This window comes from Sus scrofa, chromosome 9, assembly GCF_054392235.1.
Source record: "Sus scrofa isolate SSC_HxYL_T2T_F1_AM1 chromosome 9, Sscrofa_HxYL_maternal_Yorkshire_Landrace_v2.0, whole genome shotgun sequence".
Lineage (NCBI taxonomy): Eukaryota > Metazoa > Chordata > Mammalia > Artiodactyla > Suidae > Sus > Sus scrofa.
Genome location: NC_139391.1, coordinates 79,496,154 through 79,518,791, shown reverse-complemented (window position 1 = coordinate 79,518,791; position 22,638 = coordinate 79,496,154). Strand labels below are relative to the sequence as shown.

The 22,638-nt window shown below is 36.6% G+C and overlaps 1 protein-coding gene across 21 annotated transcripts in view; it reads right to left on the bottom strand.

The window, feature by feature from the left end:
- The window catches only part of PPP1R9A (protein phosphatase 1 regulatory subunit 9A), a 315,461-nt gene that overhangs the window by 103,317 nt on the left and 189,506 nt on the right, over nucleotides 1-22,638 (bottom strand). For all 21 annotated transcript variants that reach the window (XR_014815840.1, XM_021063370.2, XM_021063375.2 and 18 more), the window contains exon 5: nucleotides 17,450-17,554. Coding sequence is in view for 20 of the 21 variants with exons in the window: in XM_021063370.2 (XP_020919029.2) it covers nucleotides 17,450-17,554 (105 nt within the window). In the remaining variant the exon portion in view is untranslated. The remainder of the gene's footprint in view (nucleotides 1-17,449; nucleotides 17,555-22,638) is intronic.

Sequence of the window (22,638 nt, the reverse complement as noted above, 5' to 3'; positions counted from 1 at the left end):
CCAATTACACATACATGCATACATTCTTTTTTCTCACATTATCATGCTCCATCATAAGTGACTAGACATAGTTCCCAGTGCTACACAGCAGGATCTCATTGCTAATCCATTCCAAGGGCCATAGTCTGCATCTGTTAACCCCAAGCTCCCATCCATCCCACTCCCTCCCCCTCCCACTTGGCAACCACAAGTCTGTTCTCCATGAACATGGTTTTCTTTTCTGTGGAAAGGTTCATTCGTCCACATATTAGATTCCAGATAGAAGTGATATCATATGGTATTTGTCTTTCTCTTTCGGACTTACTTCACTTAGTATGAGAGTCTCTAGTTCCATCCATGTTGCTGAAAATGGCATTATTTTGTCTTTTTTATGGCTGAGTAGTATCCCATTGTGTATATATAGCACTTCTTAATCCAGTTGTCTGTTGATGGTTGTTTCCATGCCTTGGCTATTGTGAATAGAGCTGTAATGAACACGCAGGTGCATGTGTCTTTTTTAAGGAAAGTTTTGTCCAGGTATATGCCCAAGAGTAGGATTGCTGGGTCATATGGTAGTTCTATGTATAGATTTCTAAGGTACCTCCATACTGTTCTCCACAGTGGGGTTGTACCAATTTACATTCCCACCAACAGTGCAGGAGCGTTCCCTTTTCTCCACACCCTCCCCAGTGTTTGTTATTTGTGGACTTATTAATGATGGCCATTCTGGCTGGTGGGAGGTGGTATTTTGTAGTAGTCTTCATTTGCGTTTCTCTAGTAATCAGTGATGTTGAGCCTTTTTTCACGTGCTTGTTGGCCATCTGTACATCTTCCTTGGAGAAATGTCTATTCAGGTCTTTTGCCCATTTTTTTCAGCTAGGTTGTTGGCTTTTTTGCTGTTAAGTTGCTTGTGTATTCTAGAGATTAAGCCCTTGTCAGTTGCATCATTAGAAACTATTTTCTCCCATTCTGTCAGCTGCCTTTTTGTTTTCTTTTTGGGTTCCTTTGCTGTGCAAAAGCCTGTCAGTTTGATTGGTTTATTTTTGCTTTTATTTCTGTTGCTTTGGGAGACTGACCTGAGAAAACATTTCATAAGGTTGATGTCAGAGAATGTTTTGCCTATGTTTTCTTCCAGGAGTTTGATGGTGTCTTGTCTTATATTTAAGTCTTTCAGCCATTTTGAGTTTATTTTCATGCATGGTGTGAGGGTGTGTTCTAGTTTCATGGATTTGCGTGCAGCTGTCCAGGTTTCCCAGCAATACATGCTGAAAAGACTGTCATTTCCCCATTTTATGTTCTCGCCTCCTTTGTCAAAGATTAATTGACCATAGGTGTCTGGGTTTATTTCTGGGTTCTCCATTCTGTTCCATTGGTCTGTTTTGGCACCAGTACCACACTGTCTTGACTACTGTGGCTTGGTTGACTTTCATTTTTACATTATTGGACAAATTGATATTTTTGTTAATGTGTATTTATTATTTAAGTTAACTAATTATTTCATAAATGAGAGAAGATGTTACATAGAGAAAATTACAAAAATAAAAATCTCAAAGATTTAAAAGACAACAATAAAGTTATTTATACAAACATATACCATAAGATTCTGTACTTTTGTTAGCAATGGGTATAAAATTGACTTTTTTTTTTTTCTTTTGGGTTTTTGCCATTTTCTTGGGCCGCTCCTGCAGCAATGGAGGTTCCCAGGCTAGGGGTCTAATCAGAGCTGTAGCCACTGGCCTGCGCCAGAGCCACAGCAATGCGGGATCTGAGCCGCATCTGCAACCTACACCACAGCTCACAGCAATGCCGGATCGTTAACCCACTGAGCAAGGGCAGGGACCGAACCCGCAACCTCATGGTTCCTAGTTGGATTCGTTAACTACTGCGCCACGACGGGAACTCCTATAAAATTGACTCTTGATTTTTCCAGCAATCTACATGAACATCTAAGAAGCGATCAAAATTTTCACAAGAAAATAATAATATTTCATTGAATTCCAACTTTTTCTAGGCATTCATTTAAATGCGGTACATATATTGCTTCATATAAACCCATCACAAGTGTATGGGGTAGGTACTATCATGAAGAAGAACCAGAGGCAAAAGGAGGTTAAAAACCTCCATAAACTTATACATCTAATATGTGGTTAATACAGAATCTGAATCCATGAGGTCTGGCTTCATTTGAAAAATGGCACTTACTAGAGAAAAACAATTATTCCTGGTACTAAGAAGCAAAGAGAAATATCAGTGAATATAATACAAATTACTTATACTTTATTCTAAAATCATCTCTGTGATTTTACCTATCTGCCAGCTATCCTATAATTCAAAACATATTTTTTCTCTTTTCCCAAGAGAGATTGAGTCAAAATCTAAATTTAGGACACCTCTAGCAAATGACGTCACAGAAGGCTAAGATCAAGTTCCAAAAATAAATGAAACATAGTTGTGTCTAACTTTGAAATAGTTTGTTAATATCTGGTGATTCCTACTCTCTTTACATAGGCATACAAACCAGAATTTTTACCACTTTCAAACTACTAAGTATTATTTTTTTCTAGTGATTTCATAATTTCACCTTTAAATTATATTTCCTGGCTGCTCAGCTTTGATATGCAGACACTCAGATCACCTCAAGGGCCTTGTTAAAGGCAGATGCTGATTCAGGAGTGCTACAGAGGTGGTGCTGAGTGTTTGCTTCTCTAACCAGCTCCCAGATGATGCCAGTGGAATGAGCCACATTTGGAATAACCCACTCCTAGATCAGTAATTTTCAAAATTGGGCCTGCATTCACATCACATAGAGGGGCTAACTAAAAATACAACAAAGGAGACAGGATTAAGATGGTTGAATAGAGGGACTGGAGCTCAACTTCTCTCCTAAAAACAACAAAATTTACAACCAAATGCTGAGCAATCTTCAACCAAATGGACGAGAAATTTTCAAAAAGATATCCTACTTCAGAAGACAAAGAGGAGGCCACATTAAGAGGTAGGAGGGGCGATTACACAATATAAGCAATCCCATACCTCCTGGATGGGAAGCATCAGAGACTGGAAAGTAACTGTATCACAAAGACTCACCTACAGGAGTGAATGTTCTGAGGCCCACGTCAAGTCCCCATGCCTCGGGATCTGGCTTCAAGAGAAAGAGTCCCCAGAGCACCTGGTATTGATGGCGAGTGGGGCTTGTGAGCAGGAGCTCCATGGGACTGGGGGAAATGGAGAGCCCATTCTTAAAAGGTGGACACAGAATTTCACATACACTCGGTCCCAGGGCAAAGCAAATTCTCCATAGGAATCTGGGTCAAACCTGACTGGAGTTCTTGGAGGACGTCCTGGGAAAACAGGAGTGAATGTGGCTTGTTGTCAGGGAAGGGCATTGGAAGCAGAGCTCTCGGGAATGTTCAGCAGCATGACTTTCTCTCTGGAGGTGGCCATTTGGGAAAATCTGGCCCAACCCATCAGTCAGTGCTGAGAAGCCCCAGGGCAAATAACAATCCACGTGGGATCACACCCACGCCCATCAGTAAACAGGCTGCCTAAAGTCCCCTCAGGCACACAGCCCCCTCAACCAGAGACAAAGCCCCACCCACTGGAGGGATAGGAATCACCTCCACCTATGGGTGGGGAGGCATCAGTACTTCCCATCAGGAAGCCTACAGCAAGACCCCATACCAACCTCACCCACAAGGGGGGCAGACCCCAGAGCTAAGAGAGGCAACAACTCTATTATCTATAAAAGGGACACCACACCAAAAACCTATAAAAATGAAAAGACAGAGAACTATAACTCAGATGAGGGAGAAAGAAAAAAATGCTAGAAAAACAGCTAAGTGATCAGGAGATTCTCAGCCTCCAGGAAAAAGACTTTAGACTGTGGATGCTGAAGATGGTACAAGAAACTGGAAATAAACTGGAGGCAAAGATGGATAATTTAGAGGAAACACAGAGCAAAGAGATACAAGATATAAAACTTAAACAAGAAAAGATGCAAAATACAATAACTGAAAAAAAAATTCATTAGAAGCAGCCAACAGCAGAATGCAGGAGGCAGAAGAACAAATAAGCGAAGTGAAGTACAGATTAGTGGAAATTACGGATGCAGAACAGAAAAGAGTAAAAGACTGAAAACAAATGAAGAGAGTCTCCAAGAACTCTGGGACAACGTTAAACGCACCAACATCTGTATTATATAGGGGTGCCAGAAGGGGAAAAGAGAGAAGGGGGCAGAAAAAGTATTCCAAGAGATAATAGCCGAAAACGTCCCTAACATGGGAAAGGAACCACTCACTCAAATCCGGGAAGCGCAACAAGTACCATATAAATAAACCCAAGGAGAAACACCCCAAGACACATATTAATTAAACCGACCAAAATTAAAGACAAAGAGAAAACATTGAAAGCAGCTAGGAAAAAGAAACAAATAACATACAAGGGAACCCCGATAAGGTCATCAGAAGATTTTTCAGCAGAAATTCTGCAGGCCAGAAGGGAGTGGCATGATATACTTAATGGGAGGAAAGGAAAAAACCTCCTCCAACCAAGATTACTTTACCCAGTAAGGCTCTCATTCAGATTTGAAGGAGAAATCAAATGCTTTACAGATGAGCAAAAGCTAAGAGAATTCAGCAACACTCAACCAGCTTTACAACAAATACTAAAGGAACTTCTATGGGCAGAAAAGAAAAGGCCACAACCAGAAACAAAAATATCACAAATGACAAGGCTCACCAGTAAAGGTACATCTACAGTAAAGATACAAAAACATCCACACACAATTATGCCACACAAATCAGAAATCGTGAGAAGGGGAGGGTAAAAATGCAGGACAATGGAGATGTGCTTGCAATTAAGACACCAACAACTTAAAACAATCTCATATATATATATATATATGACTATATATATATATATAATCTATATATATATAGACTCTTACATCAAAACTTCAGAATAACCGCAAACCAAAAATTGACAATTGATACACAAACAAATAAGAAAAATCAACTCCAACACAACACTAAAGATAGTCATCAAACCATAAGAGGAGAGAACAAGAGAAGAAGGGAAGAAAAAAGAGCAACAAAAACAAATCCAAAGCAACTAACACAATGGCAATAAGAACATACATATCAATAGTTACCTTAAATGTTAATGGACTAAACGCCCCAACCAAAAGACACAGGCTGGCTGAATGGATACAAAAACAAGACCTGTATATATGCTGTCCTCAAGAGACCCACTTCATTTCTAGGGACACATACAAACTGAAAGTGAGAGGATGGAAGAAAATACTCCATGCAAATGGAAATCCAAAGAAAGCTGGAGTAGCAATACCCATATCAGACAAAATAGACTTTAAAAGGAAGAATATTTTAAGAGACAAGGAAGGTCACTACCTAATGATCAAAGGATCAACCCAAGAAGAAGCTATAACAATTGTAAATATCTACACACCCAACATAGGGTCACCACAGTGTATGAGGCAACTGCTAACAACCTTAAAAGGACAAACTGACAATAACACAATAGTAGTTGGGGACGTTAACACCCCACTTATGGCAATGGACTGATCATCCAGACAGAAGATCAATAAGGAAACACAGGCCCTGAATGAAGCATTAGACCAGATGAACTGAATACATAATCATAGGAGAATTCCATCCAAAAGCAACAGAATACACATTCATCCCAAGTGCACATGGATCATTCTCTAAGATTGATCACATCCTGGGCTACAAATCAAGTCTCAGTAACTTTAAGAAAACTGAAATAACATCAGGCATCTCTTCAGACCACAAGGCTATATGACTGGAAATCAACAACAAGACAAAAAAACTGCAAAAAACACAAACATGTGGATACTAAACAACATGCCACTAAACAACCAATGGATCACTGAGGAAATCAAAGAGGAAATTAAAAAATACCTAGAAGCGAATGACAACAAAGATATGACTCTCCAAAACCTATGGGATGCAGCAAAAGCCATTCTAAGAGGAAAGTTTATAGCAATACAAGCCTACCTCAGGAAACAAGAAAAAGCTCAAATAAACAACCTACCTTTACATCTAAAGGAGCTAGAAAGAGAACAACAGACAAGACCTAAAGTTAACAGAAAGAACAAAATCATAAAGATCAGATCAAAAATCCATGAAATAGAAATGAAGAAAACCATAGAAAAGATAAATGAAATGAAAAGCTGGTTCTTTGAAAAGATCAACAAAATTGATAAAGCCTTAGCCAGACTTATCAAGAAAAAAAGAGAGACTTCTCTCAATCAATAAAATTAGAAATGAAAAAGGGGAAGTTACAATGGACATCATAGAAATACAAAGGATCTTAAGAGGCTACTACATGCAACCATACGCCAATAAAACGGAAAAGCTAGAAGAAATGAACAAATTCTTAGGAAAGTACAATCTTCCCAGACTAAAGCAAGGTGAAATAGAAAAGATGAACGGACCAATTACAAGTACCAAGATTGAAACTGTTATTTAAAAACTTCCAACAAAAAAAGTCCAGCACCGGATGGCTTCACAGGAGAATCCTATGAACCATTTAGGGAAGAGCTAACACCTCTACTTATGAAACTATTCCAAAAAATTGCAGAGGAAGGAACACTCCCAAACTCATTCTATGAGGCCACCATCACCCAGATATCAAAACAAGACAAAAGATACCACCAAAAAAGAAAATTATAGGCCAATTTCTCTGATGAACACAGATGCAAAAATCCTCAACAAAATACTAGCAAACAACATCCAACAATACATTAAAAGGATTGTACATCATGATCAACTGGGATTTGTCCCAGGGATGTGGGATTCTTCAATATCCACAAATCAAACAGTGTGATACACCACATGAACAAACTGAAGAATAAAAACCATACGATCCTCTCAATAGATACAGAAAAAACCTTTGACAAAATCCCACACCCATTTCTGATAAAAACCCTTCAAAAAGTGGGCACAGAGGGAACCTACTTCAACATAATAAAGGCCATATATGACAAACCCACAGCTAACATCAATCTCAATTGGTGAAAAGCTGAAAGAATTCCTGCTGAGATCAGGAACAAGACAAGGATGTCCATTCTCACCACTACCACTCAACATAGTTTTGGAAGTCCTAGCCATGGCAATCGGAGAAGTAAAAGAAATAAAAGGAATCCAAATTGGAAAGGAAGAAGTAAAACTATCACTATTAGCAGATGACATGATACTATACCTAGAGAATCCTAAAGACTCTATCAGAAAACTGTTAGAGCTTATCCATGAATTTGGCAAAGTCGCAGCATACAAAATTAATACACAGAAATTGACTGCATTTCTATACACTGACAATGAAAGATCAGAAAGATAAATTAGGGAAGCAATCCCATACACCATTCCATCCAAAAGAATAAAGTGCCTAGAAGTAAACCTACCTAAAGAGACAAAAGACCTGTACTCTGAAAACTATAAGACATTGATGAAAGAAATCAAAAATGACACCAATAGAAGGAAAAACATACCAAGCTCTTGGATTGTAAGAGTCAATGTTATCAAAATGACTACACTACCCAAGGCAATCTACAGATTCAATGTAATCCGTATCAAATTACCAAGGACATTTTCACAGAATTCGAACAAAATATTTTAAAAGTTGTTTGGAAGCACAAAAGACCCAGAACAGCCAAAGACATCCTGAAAAAGAAAAGTGGAACTGGAGGTATCAGGTTCCTAGACTTCAGATTATACTACAAAGCAACAATCCTCAAAACCATACGGCACTGGCACAAAGACAGAAATATATATCAGTGGAACTGGATAGAAAGCCCAAAATTAAATCCACACACCTACAGCCAACTAATCTATGACAAATGAGGCAAGAATATACATTGGAGAAAAGACTACTTGTTCAATAAGTGGTGTTGGGAAAACTGGACAGCCACATGCAAAAGAATAAAATTGGAACACTCCCTTACACCGTACATAAGAATAAACTCGAAACGGATTAAGGACCTAGATACAAGACCAGACACTATACAACTCTTAGAGGAAAACATAGGCTAAACACTCTCCAACATAAATGACAGCAACATCTTCTCAGATCCATCTCTTAGAGCAATGACAGTAAAAACAAAAATAAACAAATTTATTAAATTAAACTTGAAAATTCTGCACAGCAAAGGAATCCCTAACCAAAACAAAAGACAACCCACAGAATGGGAGAAAAGCTTTGCAAATGAAGCAACTGACAAGGATTAATCTCCAAAATTTATAAATACCTTCTGCAGCTCAATACCAAAAAACAAACAAACCCATCAGAAAATGGGCAGAAGATCTAAACAGACAATTCTCCAAAGAAGACATACAGATGGCACACAAAAAGATGTTCAACATCACTCATCATCAGAGAAATGCAAATCAAAACCAATATGAGGTACCACCTTACACCAACCAGGATGGCCATCATCAAAAAGTCTACAAACAATAAGTGCTGGGGAGGGTGTGGAGAAAAGGGAACCCTAGTACACTGTTGGTGGGATTGTAAATTGGTGCAACACTGTGGAAAACAGTATGGAGATTCCTCAGAAAACTAAAAATAGAACTACCACTTGATCCAGCAATCCCACTCCTGCGCATCTAGCAAGAGAAAACCATGACTCACAAAGACACATGTACTCCGATGTTCATTTCAGCACTATTTGCAATAGCCAAGAACATGGAAACAACCTAAATGTCCATTGACAGAGGAGTGGATAAAGAAGGTGTGGCACTTAAACACAATGGAATATTACTCAGCCATTAAACGGAACGAAATGCCGACATTTTTAGCAACATGGATGGACCTAGAAATTATCATGCTGAATGAAGTCAGTCAGACAGTGAGACACCAACATCAAATGCTATCACTTACATGTGGAATCTGAAAAAAAGATACAATGAACTTCTTTGCAGAATAAATACTGACTCATAAACTTTGAAAAGCTTATGGTTTCCAAAGGAGACAGGTTGGAGTGTGGGGTGATGCGCTGGGTGTTTGGGATAGAAATGCTATAAAATTGGGTTGTGATGATCACTATACACCTATAAATGCAGTAAATTCATTGAGCAATATAAAAAAATAAAAAAATACATATTTTTCCCATAACTGAATATGGACCAACAAACCTAAGGATATTGTAAAGGTCTCCAAGAAAAGCATGATCTACTATTTTCTAATATAAAAATGAGTTTTGACTAGGTCAATAGTCCCACTGATTTAAATAAGCTGAATCTAAATTATTTAAATTATTTTTTAAATAATGCAGGATTTGCAATAAGAACTTTCTTCTAACTTTTTAACAATATTACAATTGACAAGTTACAGTCTATTGACCACCAAAAATATTGTAGAACTTTAAATAACTGTAACAACATTTTATTTTTAGGTTTTGTTCGGGTAACATGAAATATACAATAAAAACATACTAAATAGCATGAATCTAAATGGAAAAGGAGAGCAGTAAATGTGTTTGTGATATGTGTTATACAGCATAAGCTAATCTAGAGAAAATCAGAATTGATGAAGTGTTCATCTCCAGAGTTGCCTAGAGCATGGAAATGACCCTTTATCAAATCCACGAAATGTACTAACCAGGGATAAATGATGTTTTGTAAACAAGAGTTCATGAGTTGTTTCAAGGCAAGTCATTCTAGCCTTTAGAACTGCTTGGTAATAATAATTGGATTTATTACTTGTACCTGGATTTGATAGAGTCTGGGGGTTTTCAATAGTTGAGGTCTCCATGAGGTAGGAATGTTCCTACATGAAAAGCTTACCATGGGAGACCCATACAAACACATGGACTTTGGACTTCTTGGTACAATGCCTATGTCCATGGTGGTTTAAAATCTGGAACTCAACAAGCCCTGTGAAACACCGTGGAGAGATGATAAAGAAGACCATATCTGAGTCCTCCACACTCACTTCTTTAATGTTTATCTTTCACCTGCTATTGTGTTGTATCATATCAGAGTATAAATCAAGTCCTATAAGTCCTTCCCCTAATCAATTAACTAAAGTAAATAACATAATTAGCATAGTACTCACAGGGATTACATAGTTTTAAGAGCTATCAGTGAAAGTAAGGAAATAATACGGTTTTCCAATGCTTTGAGCCAGGCCTGGGTTTCCAATTCTATAGAAATATTGCTTGGTTTGAGCTGAAACACTTCTTCACAGTGACTTAATATGCTTTGATTCACATAAATGATATGGAATTGAAGAACATATACTCCCTTAGAAGTTATCACATTAAACTATTTGTCTTATAATTTCTCTGGGGTCAAAAATGGCACATCAATGAGGTTTTCATCAATATTATTAGTTCAAAACCTTCAGGTGTAACAATTCAAAGTTTGATAAAATAGATCAAAATAAAAGGTCAGATAAAAAATGATGTCTCTGTGACTTTGAAGTCACAGACGTCCATTGCATGATTTTGATTTATACCCAAATGATGACACCAATTTCACATACATTTCCTGGAAATAAATTAAAAAACAGATCTCCAGAAGAAAGAAACTCATGGACATGGAGAACAGACATGTGGTTGACAAGAGGGAGGGGGAGGGAGTTGGATGGACTGGGAGGTTAGCGTTAGTAGATTCAAACTATTGCATTTGGAATGGATAAGCAGTGAGACGCTACTGTATATCACAGGGAACTATATCTGATCACTTCTGATGGAAAAAGATATAGAAAAATGTGAGAAAAGGAATTATATATACATATGACTGGGTCACTTTGCTGTACAGCAGAAATAGATAAAAATTGTAAATTAATTATAACAAAAATAGAGATTAAAAATTATACAAAAAAAAAATCAATAAAACCAAGACCTGGTTCTTTGAAAAGGTAAACAAAATTGACAAACCTCTGGCTAGACTCCCCAAGAAGAGGAGAGAACAAACCCAAATAAACAACATCAGAAATGAAAAACATTTAAACAAATGTTACAGATATTACAGAAATGCAAAAAACCATGACAGAATATGATAAACAACTGTATGCGTACAAATTTGACAACCTAGAAGAAATGGACAACTTTCTAGAAACTAACAGCTTGCCATTGTGAATCAAGAAGCAGCAGATCAGCTGAACAGACCGATCACTAGAAATGAAATTGAATATGTTATAAAAACACTCCCTACAAATAAAAGTCCAGGACCAGATGGCTTCACAGGCGAATTCTACCAAACAAACAGAGAGGAACTGATACCCATCCTCCTTAAACTTTTTCAAAAGGTTGAAGAAGAAGGAACACTCTCAAAGACATTCTATGAGGCCACCATCACCCTCATTCCAAAACCAGACAAAGAGACCACCAAAAAAGAAAACTATCGGCCAATATCTTTGATGAATATAGATGCAGAAATTCTCAACAAAATCTTAGCCATCTGAATCTAACACCACATCAAAAAGATCATACACCGCGACCAGGTGGGATTCATCCCAGGTGCACAAGGACGGTTCAACATACGCAAATCAGTCAACGTCATACACCACATTCACAAAAGAAGTCAAAAACCACATGATCATCTCAGTTTATGTAGAAAAAGCATCTGACAAAGTCCAACGTCCATTCATGATCAAAACTCTTACCAAAGTGGGTATAGAGGGAACACACCTTAACATAATCAAAGTCTTTCATGACAAACCCACAGCAAATATAATACTCAATGGAGAAAAGCCGAAAGCCTTCCCACTAAAATCTGGAGCGAGACAAGTATGTCCACTCTCACCACCGTTGTTCAACATAGCACTGGAAGTCCTAGCCACAGCAATCAGACAAACAAAAGAAATAAAAGGCATCCAAATAGGAAGAGAAGAGGCAAAACTGTCTCTGTATGCAGACGACATGATACTATATATAGAAAAGCCTAAGGACTCAACCCAAAAAACTAACTGAACTGATCAACAAATTCAGCAGAGTAGCAGGATGTAAGACTAACATTCAGAAATCGGACACATTTCTGTACACCAACAATGAAATATTAGAAAAGGAATACAAAAATATAATACCTATTAAAATCGCACCCCACAAAAGCAAATACCTGAAAATACACCTGACCTAGGAGGTAAAGGACTTATATGCTGAGAACCATAAAACATTAATCAAAGAAATTAAAGAAGATGTAAAGAAATGGAATGATACTCCATGCTCCTGGGTTGGAAAATTTAATATTGTAAAAATGGCCATACTACCCAAAGCAATCCACAGATTCAGTGCAATCCCTATCAAATCACCCATGACATTTTTCACAGAACTAGAACAAACAATCCAAAAATTTCTGTGGAACCACAAAAGACCCAGAATTGCCAAAGCAATCCTGAGGAACAAAAACCAAGCAGGAGGCATAATTCTGCCAGACTTCAGGCAATATTACAAAGCCACAGTCATCAAGACAGTGTGGTCCTGGTACCAAAACAGACCGACCGACCAATGGAACAGAATAGAGAACCCAGAAATAAACCCAGACACCTATGGTCAGTTAATCTTTGACAAAGGAGGCGAGAACATAAAATGGGGAAAAGACAGTCTTTTCAGCATGTATTGCTGGGAAACCTGGACAGCTGCACGCAAATCCATGAAACTAGAACACACCCTCACACCATGCATGAAAATAAACTCAAAATGGCTGAAAGACTTAAATATAAGACAAGACACCATCAAACTCCTGGAAGAAAACATAGGCAAAACATTCTCTGACATCAACCTCATGAAATGTTTTCTCAGGTCAGTCTCCCAAAGCAACAGAAATAAAAGCAAAAATAAACCAACAGGACCGAATCAAACTGACAGGCTTTTGCACAGCAAAGGAACCCAAAAAGAAAACAAAAAGGCAGCTGACAGAATGGGAGAAAATAGCTTCAAGTGATGCAGTGGACAAGGGTTTAACCTCTAGAATATATAAGCAACTTAAATAACTCAACAGCAAAAAAGCCAACAACCTAGCTGAAAAAATGGGCAAAAGACCTGAATAGACATTTCTCCAAGGAAGATGTACAGATGGCCAACAAGCACATGAAAAAAGGCTCAACATCTTTGATTATTAGAGAAATGCAAATCAAAACTACCATGCGATACCATCTCAGACCGGTCAGAATGGCAATCATTAATAAGTCCACAAATAACAAACACTGGGGAGGGTGTGGAGAAAAGGGAACGCTCCTGCACTGTTGGTGGGAATGTAAATTGGTACAACCCCACTGTGGAGAACAGTATGGAGGTACCTTAGAAATCTATACATAGAACTACCATATGACCCAGCAATCCTACTCTTGGGCATATACCTGGACAAAACTTTCCTTAAAAAAGACACATGCACCTGCGTGTTCATTACAGCTCTATTCACAATAGCCAAGGCATGGAAACAACCATCAACAGACGACTGGATTAAGAAGTGCTACATAGGACTTCCCGTCGTGGCGCAGTGGTTAACGAATCCGACTAGGAACCATGAGGTTGCGGGTCTGGTCCCTACCCTTGCTCAGTGGGTTAATGATCCAGCGTTGCCGTGAGCTGTGGTGTAGGTTGCAGATGCGGCTTGGATCCCGCGTTGCTATGGCTCTGGCGTAGGCCGGTGGCTACAGCTCCAATTCAACCCCTGGCCTGGGAACCTCCATATGCCGCGGGAGCAGCCCAAGAAATAGCAACAACAACAAAAGACAAAAGACAAAAGACAAAAAAAAAAAAAAAAAAAAAAAAGTGCTATATATACACAATGGGATACTACTCAGCCATAAAAAAGACAAAATAATGCCATTTTCAGCAACATGGATGGAACTAGAGACTCTCATACTAAGTGAAGTAAGTCCGAAAGAGAAAGACAAATACCATATATCACTTCTATCTGGAATCTAATATGTGGACGAATGAACCTTTCCACAGAAAAGAAAACCATGTTCATGGAGAACAGACTTGTGGTTGCCAAGTGGGAGGGGGAGGGAGTGGGATGGATGGGAGCTTGGGGTTAACAGATGCAGACTATGGCCCTTGGAATGGATTAGCAATGAGATCCTGCTGTGTAGCACTGGGAACTATGTCTAGTCACTTATGATGGAGCATGATAATGTGAGAAAAAAGAATGTATACATGTATGTGTAATTGGCTAACCATGCTGTACAGTAGAAAACAAAATAATGTATTTGTGAAATTAAAAAAAAGTTTTGAAAAAATGAAAGAAGGCACCATTTAAACATAAAAAAACTGATTTCCAATAATTAAAATATAATCACCATCCAAATCTCAGTTTAGATTTCCTTATCACTACTAGTTTCTTATCTTTCCCCTTCCTAGCTCTTTAACAAAGCCAGGAGCTTCATATATTCTTTCTAGATTTATGCTTAATAGCTAGAAAAATTCAAAATAAATTTAGTGACTTTTTTTCAGATACACCTTTTAAAAAATAAATTTTAGTACTCATCAAATGTGATAGATAGCAAGGTCACCAATAAATAAAAAGTATAGAACCATACGTATTTTAAACCCTCAGTTTAAAACAATTCATTAAAAATACAGATCTAGGAGTTCATGTTGTGGTGCAGCAGAAAGGAATCCGACTAGGAACCATGAGGTTGTGGGTTTGATCCTTGGCCTCACTCAGTAGGTTAAGGATCTGGCATTGTCGTGAGCCGTGGTGTGGTTTGCAGACATGGCTCAGATCCTTTGCTGCAGTGGCTGTGGTGTATACCAGCAGCTGTAGCTCTGATTTTCCCCCTAGTCTAGGAACTTCCACATGCCCGCGGGTATGGCCCTAAAAAGCAAAAAAAATTAAAAATTAAAAAAAAAAAAAAGATCTAGTTTTTGGCTCCTGTTTTTGTATTAACACCTTATGAAGAACCACCACCTAAAATATATTCAGAGGATTTAAATGTTCATTTTAATAATTAAGAATGAGAAAAGACTTTTTCAATTAAGATCCTGGGTTATATAATTTCAATCAAGACCCAGGGTTAAATAATTTGAGGGAACTAAGTAAGCTAAAGGTACCATTCTGATATCAAGATTTCTGCAAAGTGAATGAGGAAATAAAAGGTATGCCTTTGAGAGTTTCCGCTGTGGTACAGTGGGTCAAGGATATGATGTTGCCACTGGCAGTATAGGTCACATCTGTGGCTTGGATTTCATCCCTGGCCTGGGAACTTCCATATGCTGCAAGTGCAGCCAAAAAAAAAAAAAAAAAAAATTACAAAATTTTTTACAAAATTAAAGTGGAATGTTCTATAATGTCAAGGTCAAAAAAACTGGTATGAATGATGAGTATAATCAGGAAGAAGAGAAAAATAGGGGGTAGGGAGGTCAAGGAGGACTTCTTGGAGGGCAAAGTAGTTAAAATATATTCAAGGTAAGTAGGTTCTAACCAGAATAGGGATTTTATTTTATTTTTTTTTATTTTTATTTTTTTTGTCTTTTTGCCATTTCTTGGGCCGCTCCCGCGGCATATGGAGGTTCCCAGGCTAGGGGTCCAATCGGAGCTGTAGCCACCGGCCTACACCAGAGCCACAGCAACGCGGGATCCGAGCCGCATCTGCAACCTACACCACAGCTCACGGCAACGCCGGATCGTTAACCCACTGAGCAAGGGCAGGGACCGAACCCGCAACCTCATGGTTCCTAGTCGGATTCGTTAACCACTGCGCCACAATGGGAACTCCCAGAATAGGGATTTTAAACAAAAAGAATGGAAGAGAGAAAGGCACAAAAACTAACTGACAAGTTATGTTTGGAGGATGATGACTACACTAGTAAGACTCTACTTGAGCATGAATACAGGGAGAGGTAAGTGATAAGACTGGGTGATGAAAGATTTTTAATACCAGGATAAGAACTTAGATTCTGCACAGAATGGATGGCCACTGAATGTTTCTAAAAGAAGAGAGGGACGTAATGGATGCAGAATTACTATTTCTACCCACAAGCCTTAATTTTACTACTAGAGTTACACAGAATGAATTGATTCCTTTTTCCATGATAGCCTTTTATATATTTAAAAACTGCAGTTACGTCCCCCCATTAGGGCTACGGATGAGAAGGGTGGATTAAAGGAAAAGACTGTAATCATGAGACAGTTAAGAAGCCATTCACCATCTGCACAAGGCTTGACATGATAATAGCACAAAATTATGAGTTCATGAAACAAGGAACTTTTCTCCAACTGAAAAATGTTCTTATAAGTTGAGTGTATATCTTACCTCATTTTAAGATTTACTTTGAAGCGTATGGAGCAGCTTCAAAATAAAGTTCTATACTGATTCAAAAAAGTGGTGTCTCATGAACAAATAGCAACTCTGTAGAGACAATCACATTTACTGAGGGGCCCACCCATGCAGCTCTGAAAGAGCATTAGACTGTTTTCCCTGTACTCTTTCCTATTACCTTAAAATACTTTTCTCAGGATGATCGGTATTCTTGAAGAATTAACACAGTACTCACAGAAGTCATACTACCCACAGTGGTCATTTAGGTTTTATTCCTTAAACATTCCCTTCAGCATTAAAGACTGTTTTCCAACTGAAAAAGTCTAAATTACAATACCGAAATTCATGCCTGTGCAACATAAAATATGCTGTAATAAAATCTTGTTACTCTCTTTATAGCAATATTAACTCATCAATATTTTCAGAATATTTGGCAGTTTCATTTTGATGATGATAACATTAAAACACTTTCATAATTACACACAGTAAATAATGTCCCCTTCATAGGACTTATGGAAAAGCATAAGGCATAAGCAATACTACATTACAAAATAGGTACCCTATGATCAAGTAAAACAGATTTCAAACCTTGGCCTTAGTTGGTTCAAAACTACTTTCTTACTTTTTTTTTTTTTTTGCAAGCTACAAATTTCAGAACCCCAGGATTGGATATAAATTTCAAAGTCCAAAATAATGTCCTATTAAGTTGAAAAGTTATAGCTTACTATTATAACTTAAAGATTATTCCTGCCTGATTCTTTAAAGCAATAGAGATTTAAAAAGCATTTATTAATCTTAAATCATTCAGCCTGCTTATCTAAATAACATTTATCACTGGATATATGTATAATCATTTCAATTTACTGTATAACTGGTTTTATTGAAAGGAGTTGGAGCATAAATTCATATTTATTGAGAAATTCTATCTTCCTAGAAATTCTTGCTATGTCAGCAATAAGGCACAATAAAAGAGCCCAGTAATTAACCATACTGATTCACACTGTACATTTCATATCGTCATGTCTTTCTGCAATACTACCATGTGTTTTCAATTACATTTACATGAAGTAATTATAATAAAAAAGGAAAAATTTTAAACTAAAGGCAGGTTTTGTGTATTTAGAGGAAATTCTTCCTTTAATTACATATATTTATAGGTACATATAAAGAAAACTAAAATTCAACAAAATATCAAGTAACCAGATTGTACATATCTGAAGCCGCATACCTCACATTGCCCTTGGTGTTTCTGAGAACCGTTGCAGCAAAATTCTGTGTGACACCCACCAAGCTGATTCCATCTACTTCCACAATCTGGTCATTGACCTGTATTCTTTGGGAAGAGGGAGAAAAAATTAGTTTTTCTAATAATATATTATCTCTTCCCAATAAAGAAGTAGACAAAATATTTTATTTTTTAAGATACTCTTATTGACCCAAAATTTGTCTCCAACCTCCAGGTCTTAGTCAAATGCTTAATGTTTTTAAAAAGTTATTTTGAAAAACAGAAATAAGCAATACTGAGTGTGGAGATTCAGTTTACCCAACATCCATATTCCTATCACAATGAATTGGTAACTGCTAATGTATGACATATTTAAAATTTGTTAGCCCTTTAATAAATTACATAAAACATAACAGATCCAGGGGATATATCCTTTGGGCCTCATACCTCATCCTTCATCTCACCTCTCCTCCCCAGGGAAAAATATCACCAGGAATTGCAAGTAATCCTTCCTATTTAACTTGTATACTTGAATTACGTAATGCTTATAAGTGTATGTGTAATGCTCACAAGTGTATACACACACACACATAGGCACACACACATATATATATACACATATATACACATGCACATAATGTACATAGCTGTACGTATACATGTTTGTATATTTATTTATTTATGTCTAGGAGTTACATATAGTAGTATTGTTATTTATCATATAATGCCTTTAAATCTATAAACATGTTTTATATGTGCCATTTTTTTATTCCTCAAAATGATTTCAATCATGGAGAAATGCAGAGGGAAAAGAGAAAATAAACACTCATGTACCCAATATCCAACTTTATCAAATCTCAGCACTGCAATATTTAAGTTGCTATCCTTTAATTTCTTTGTCTATTTGTGAGCTCAAACTATTTCATTAAAAAATTTCATGAACATGAGAAAGGAAAAAGCCCTTTGAAATCTTGATCAGTGAGTTTTTGTGTTTTTTTGATTACCTAACCTGTTTCTGAGGTTGCAGAACTGAAGCTGCAAATTTCTGTGCTCCTGTCATTAAAAGAAGCCATGATTTCTCACTGTGTGAAAATGAAAAATGTTCTGAACTTAGAAGGGTATTAATAAATTAAATTATAAAGCCTCTGAAATTAAAGGAGCAATGATATAATTGGTTCATAGAGAATAATAAGTACTCTGATGAATCTTATATTCCAGTATTTAATGAGAGTTTAAATATACTAGACATTAAAAAAAAAATCCTGCCAACAGAGGAGTCTCTGCTAGAAGCTCAGAAATATTTTCATATAAGATCCCAAGTTCATGCAATAAAAGTGACTCTTTGAATAAATAAGACTAATTTAGTAATTTTGGTTTAAAATACCTATCTATGTTTTCTCCATGATTTTGTAAAGTTGTGGGTATTTTCAGGAAGAGGCTGGTTAATCTGAACTTCCTAAAGTTCTGATACAAATACTGATCAGATAAATTATCAGTATCCTTACATAAAGTTTAAAAAGCATAAAAAATAAAAAATCCTGTTCAACTAAATTGAATCATAATTTTGACAAACTGTTTTATTAATAGCAATTGTGTTTTATGGAGTGTCAGCTTAAAATGTGATTTCTGCGTCTCAGGTATCTCCAAAACCTTGGTCATAAAGTATAGCTTTTAATAAACACAACTTGGCTATGTTAAAATGCTACAAAGTTACTGTAACTTTGCATAGTGTTAATGAAGGTGTTTATCCTTGCATTTTAAGAAGATGTAAAAATAATACACGTGGCTGCAGAAAATGATATTTGCTAGTCTCCTAAGCTGCTTGTGTATGACAGGCAATTATTAATCAAGTTCCTATCTACCAGTGAGGGTTGTTACTAGAAGTTAGTCAAATAGACTAAAGTTAAATTTAAAATGAATAATTAATACTATGCCAGAAATAGTGAAAGAAAAAATAAAATTGTGTAGGTGAGGTAATTTGGATGAATTTCTGTTTTTCAAGAGAAAGAATAGTAGTTTAGTCTAAAAGTATCAGCCTATTTTAGAATATGAAAAAACATGATGAAGATCAAAACTTGAGTGTATATAGCAAATTGAGGAAGATTTAAAGAAGTGATTTTTATCTACTTTGGTTTATATTATCTGGAGCCAAAAAGATGCTGCATTTTGATGAAACACTTATTTTTGAAGGACTTATTTATAATATAATTTAGAAGAAAAGCGTGTAGTTCTTCTACTACTAGAGTTGCATAGAATGAATCAAATCCTTTTTTCTATGATAGCCCTTCATATATTTGAAAGCTGCTATTATGTTCCTCCATTAGGGGTGAAGGATGAGAAGGACAGTGAAGGGAGAGACTGAAATCATGAGACAGTGAAGAAGCCATTTGCAATTTGTACAATGTTTGATATAATAACAGCACACAACTATGAATGAGAGCTTCTTTTACTTCACATTCTCATCAGCATTTCATGGTGACAGTATTTTGGATTTTGGCCATTCTAATAGATGCATAGTATCATCATTGCTTTAGTTAATTTTCAGTAACTCATAGATTGGAAGAAAATTTTTATATATCACATATCACTTACAGGGCCGGTATCTAGAATATTATAAAGAATAGTTACAAGCCAATAATAACAAGACAAACAAACCAATTTAAAAATAAGTCAGAGAAAGACAAATTTCATATGATCTCATTTAAATGTGGAATCTGAAAAACAAACAAAACAAAACCAAAAAAAAACCCATCAGCTCATAGATACAAAGAACAGACTGGTGATTGCCAGAGAGAAGGGCATGGGGGATGGGCAGAATGGGTGAACAGGGTCAAACTGCCAGCTATAAAATCAGTAAGTCATGGAGATGTAATGTAGAGCATGGTGACTAGAGTTAATAATATTGTATTACATATTTGAAAATTGCCAAGAGAGTAGATCTTGCAAGTCCTCAGCAGAAGAAAACTTTTTTTTTATTTTAATTTTTTACTACATCTGGTGAAGGATATTAACTAGACAGCATGGTGATCATTTCACAATGTATACAAGTACTGAATAATTATGTGGTACACCTGAAACTAATATGTTATATGTCGATTATTTTTAAAAAAAAGCTAAGAATCTGAAATGCTATTTTTCCAAAGAAGATACACAAAAGGGAAATAAACATATGAAAAAAGTGCTCAACTACATTAGTCACCAGGGGAATATATATCAAAACTAAAATAACATAATTCCTCACACCTACTATGATGGTTATAATCAAAAGGTAGATAATAACTTCAAATGGAGTCTAATCTAAGAGTATTGAATCACTATATTGTACACCCGAAACTAATATAATATTGTAAATCAGCTATACTCAATTTTTTAAAAAGGCGTATAATAACAAGTTTTCATGAGATGTGGAGCAACTGTAACCCACATATGCATGTGGCAATATAAAATGGTGCAGCTGCTTTGGAAAATATTCAACAGTTACTCAGTTCTCCAAAGGTTAAACATAGAGTAACATCTGACTTAGAAATTCCATTCCTGGGAGTTCCCGTCGTGGCGCAGTGGTTAACGAATACGACTAGGAACCATGAGGTTGCGGGTTCGGTCCCTGCCCTTGCTCAGTGGGTTAACGATCCGGCGTTGCCGTGAGCTGTGGTGTAGGTTACAGACGCGGCTCGGATCCCGAGTTGCTGTGGCTCTGGCGTAGGCCGGAGGCTACAGCTCCGATTCAACCCCTAGCCTGGGAACCTCCATATGCCGTGGGAGCGGCCCAAGAAATAGCAAAAAAGACAAAAAAAAAAAAAAAAGAAAGAAAGAAAAAGAAAAGAAATTCCATTCCTAAATGTATACCTATAAGAAATGAAAACACTATCCACACAAAATTTGTACATATATGTTCAAAGCAATTATTTGGTCATAATAGCCAAAAAGTAAAAACAATCCAAATATCCATCAACTGGTGCCAGAATAAACAAAATGTGGCATAGTCATTCAATGTAATATTACTTGGAAATAAAATGAAATGAAAAGTGATAGGTGCTACAACATGGATGAACCCTGGAAATATTATACTAGTGAAAATAGTCACAAAAGATCACATGTTGTATGATTCCAATTATATGAAAGGTTCAGAAGAAACAAATCTCTACAGACAGAAAGTAGATTAGTACCTAAAGTGGAGGGAGGAGGGGAGAAGTACACTTTTCAAATTTGCATAAAAATACAATATGAGCTAGTAGTGGGCATACCATGCTGGTTGGGACAGTCTAGGGTACTAGTTCCCAAACTGCCTAAATGTAATGAATAAAGGAACAATTTTGAAAATTAAAAATCATTCAAGTTGCACTTCCTCCAAAATTCTCATTCAGAAGATATGGAGTAAAGTGCAGGATAGACATGTGAGTTGTTGCCCAATTTTATCTATTATGAATAAAATTGCCATTCATACATACAAGTCTTCATGTAGGCATACTTTTTCATTTCTCTTAGAAAATACCAATGAGTAGAATTTCTAGCTTGAAAGGTTAAGTATATGTTTAACAGAACTGCCACACTGTTTTCCTAAGTGGCTGCAAAATTTTGGAGTTCCCTTGCATTGCAGCGATTTAAGGATCTGGCATTGTTATTGCAGCAGCCCAGGTCACTGCTGTGGCACAAGTTTGATTCCAGGCCTAGAAACACTGACATTCCATGAGCATGGCCAAAAAAAATTTTATATTCCCATAAAACCATGTATGACTGTTCCATTTTTTCCACATCCTTGCTAACATTTTATATTGTCAGCATTCTTATCTTTAGCCATTCTAGCAGGTGTGGTAGCTTGCTACGGTTTTAATTTATATTCTCTAATGACTAATGATAATTGAACATAGTTTTGTATGCTACTGGCCATTCATATATTTTCCTCTTTGAAATGGCTGTTCAAATATTTTAGCTGTATTTTTAAAACTGGGTTGTGGTTCTTTTTGTTACTGAGTTTTAAGTGTTCTTCACATTCTTGACAGAAGTCCTCACATGAATATTTAACCAATGCCTTCTTCTTGTCTATAGCTTCCCTCATCATTTCATAGGTGCATAGCTCAAAAAACAAGTTTTAATTTTAATAAAGCTCAGTTTATTAATTTTTTCTTTGATAGTCCATGCTTTGAGTCTGTTCTTAAAAATCTTCACTTAATAGTAAGATACAAAAATGTTCA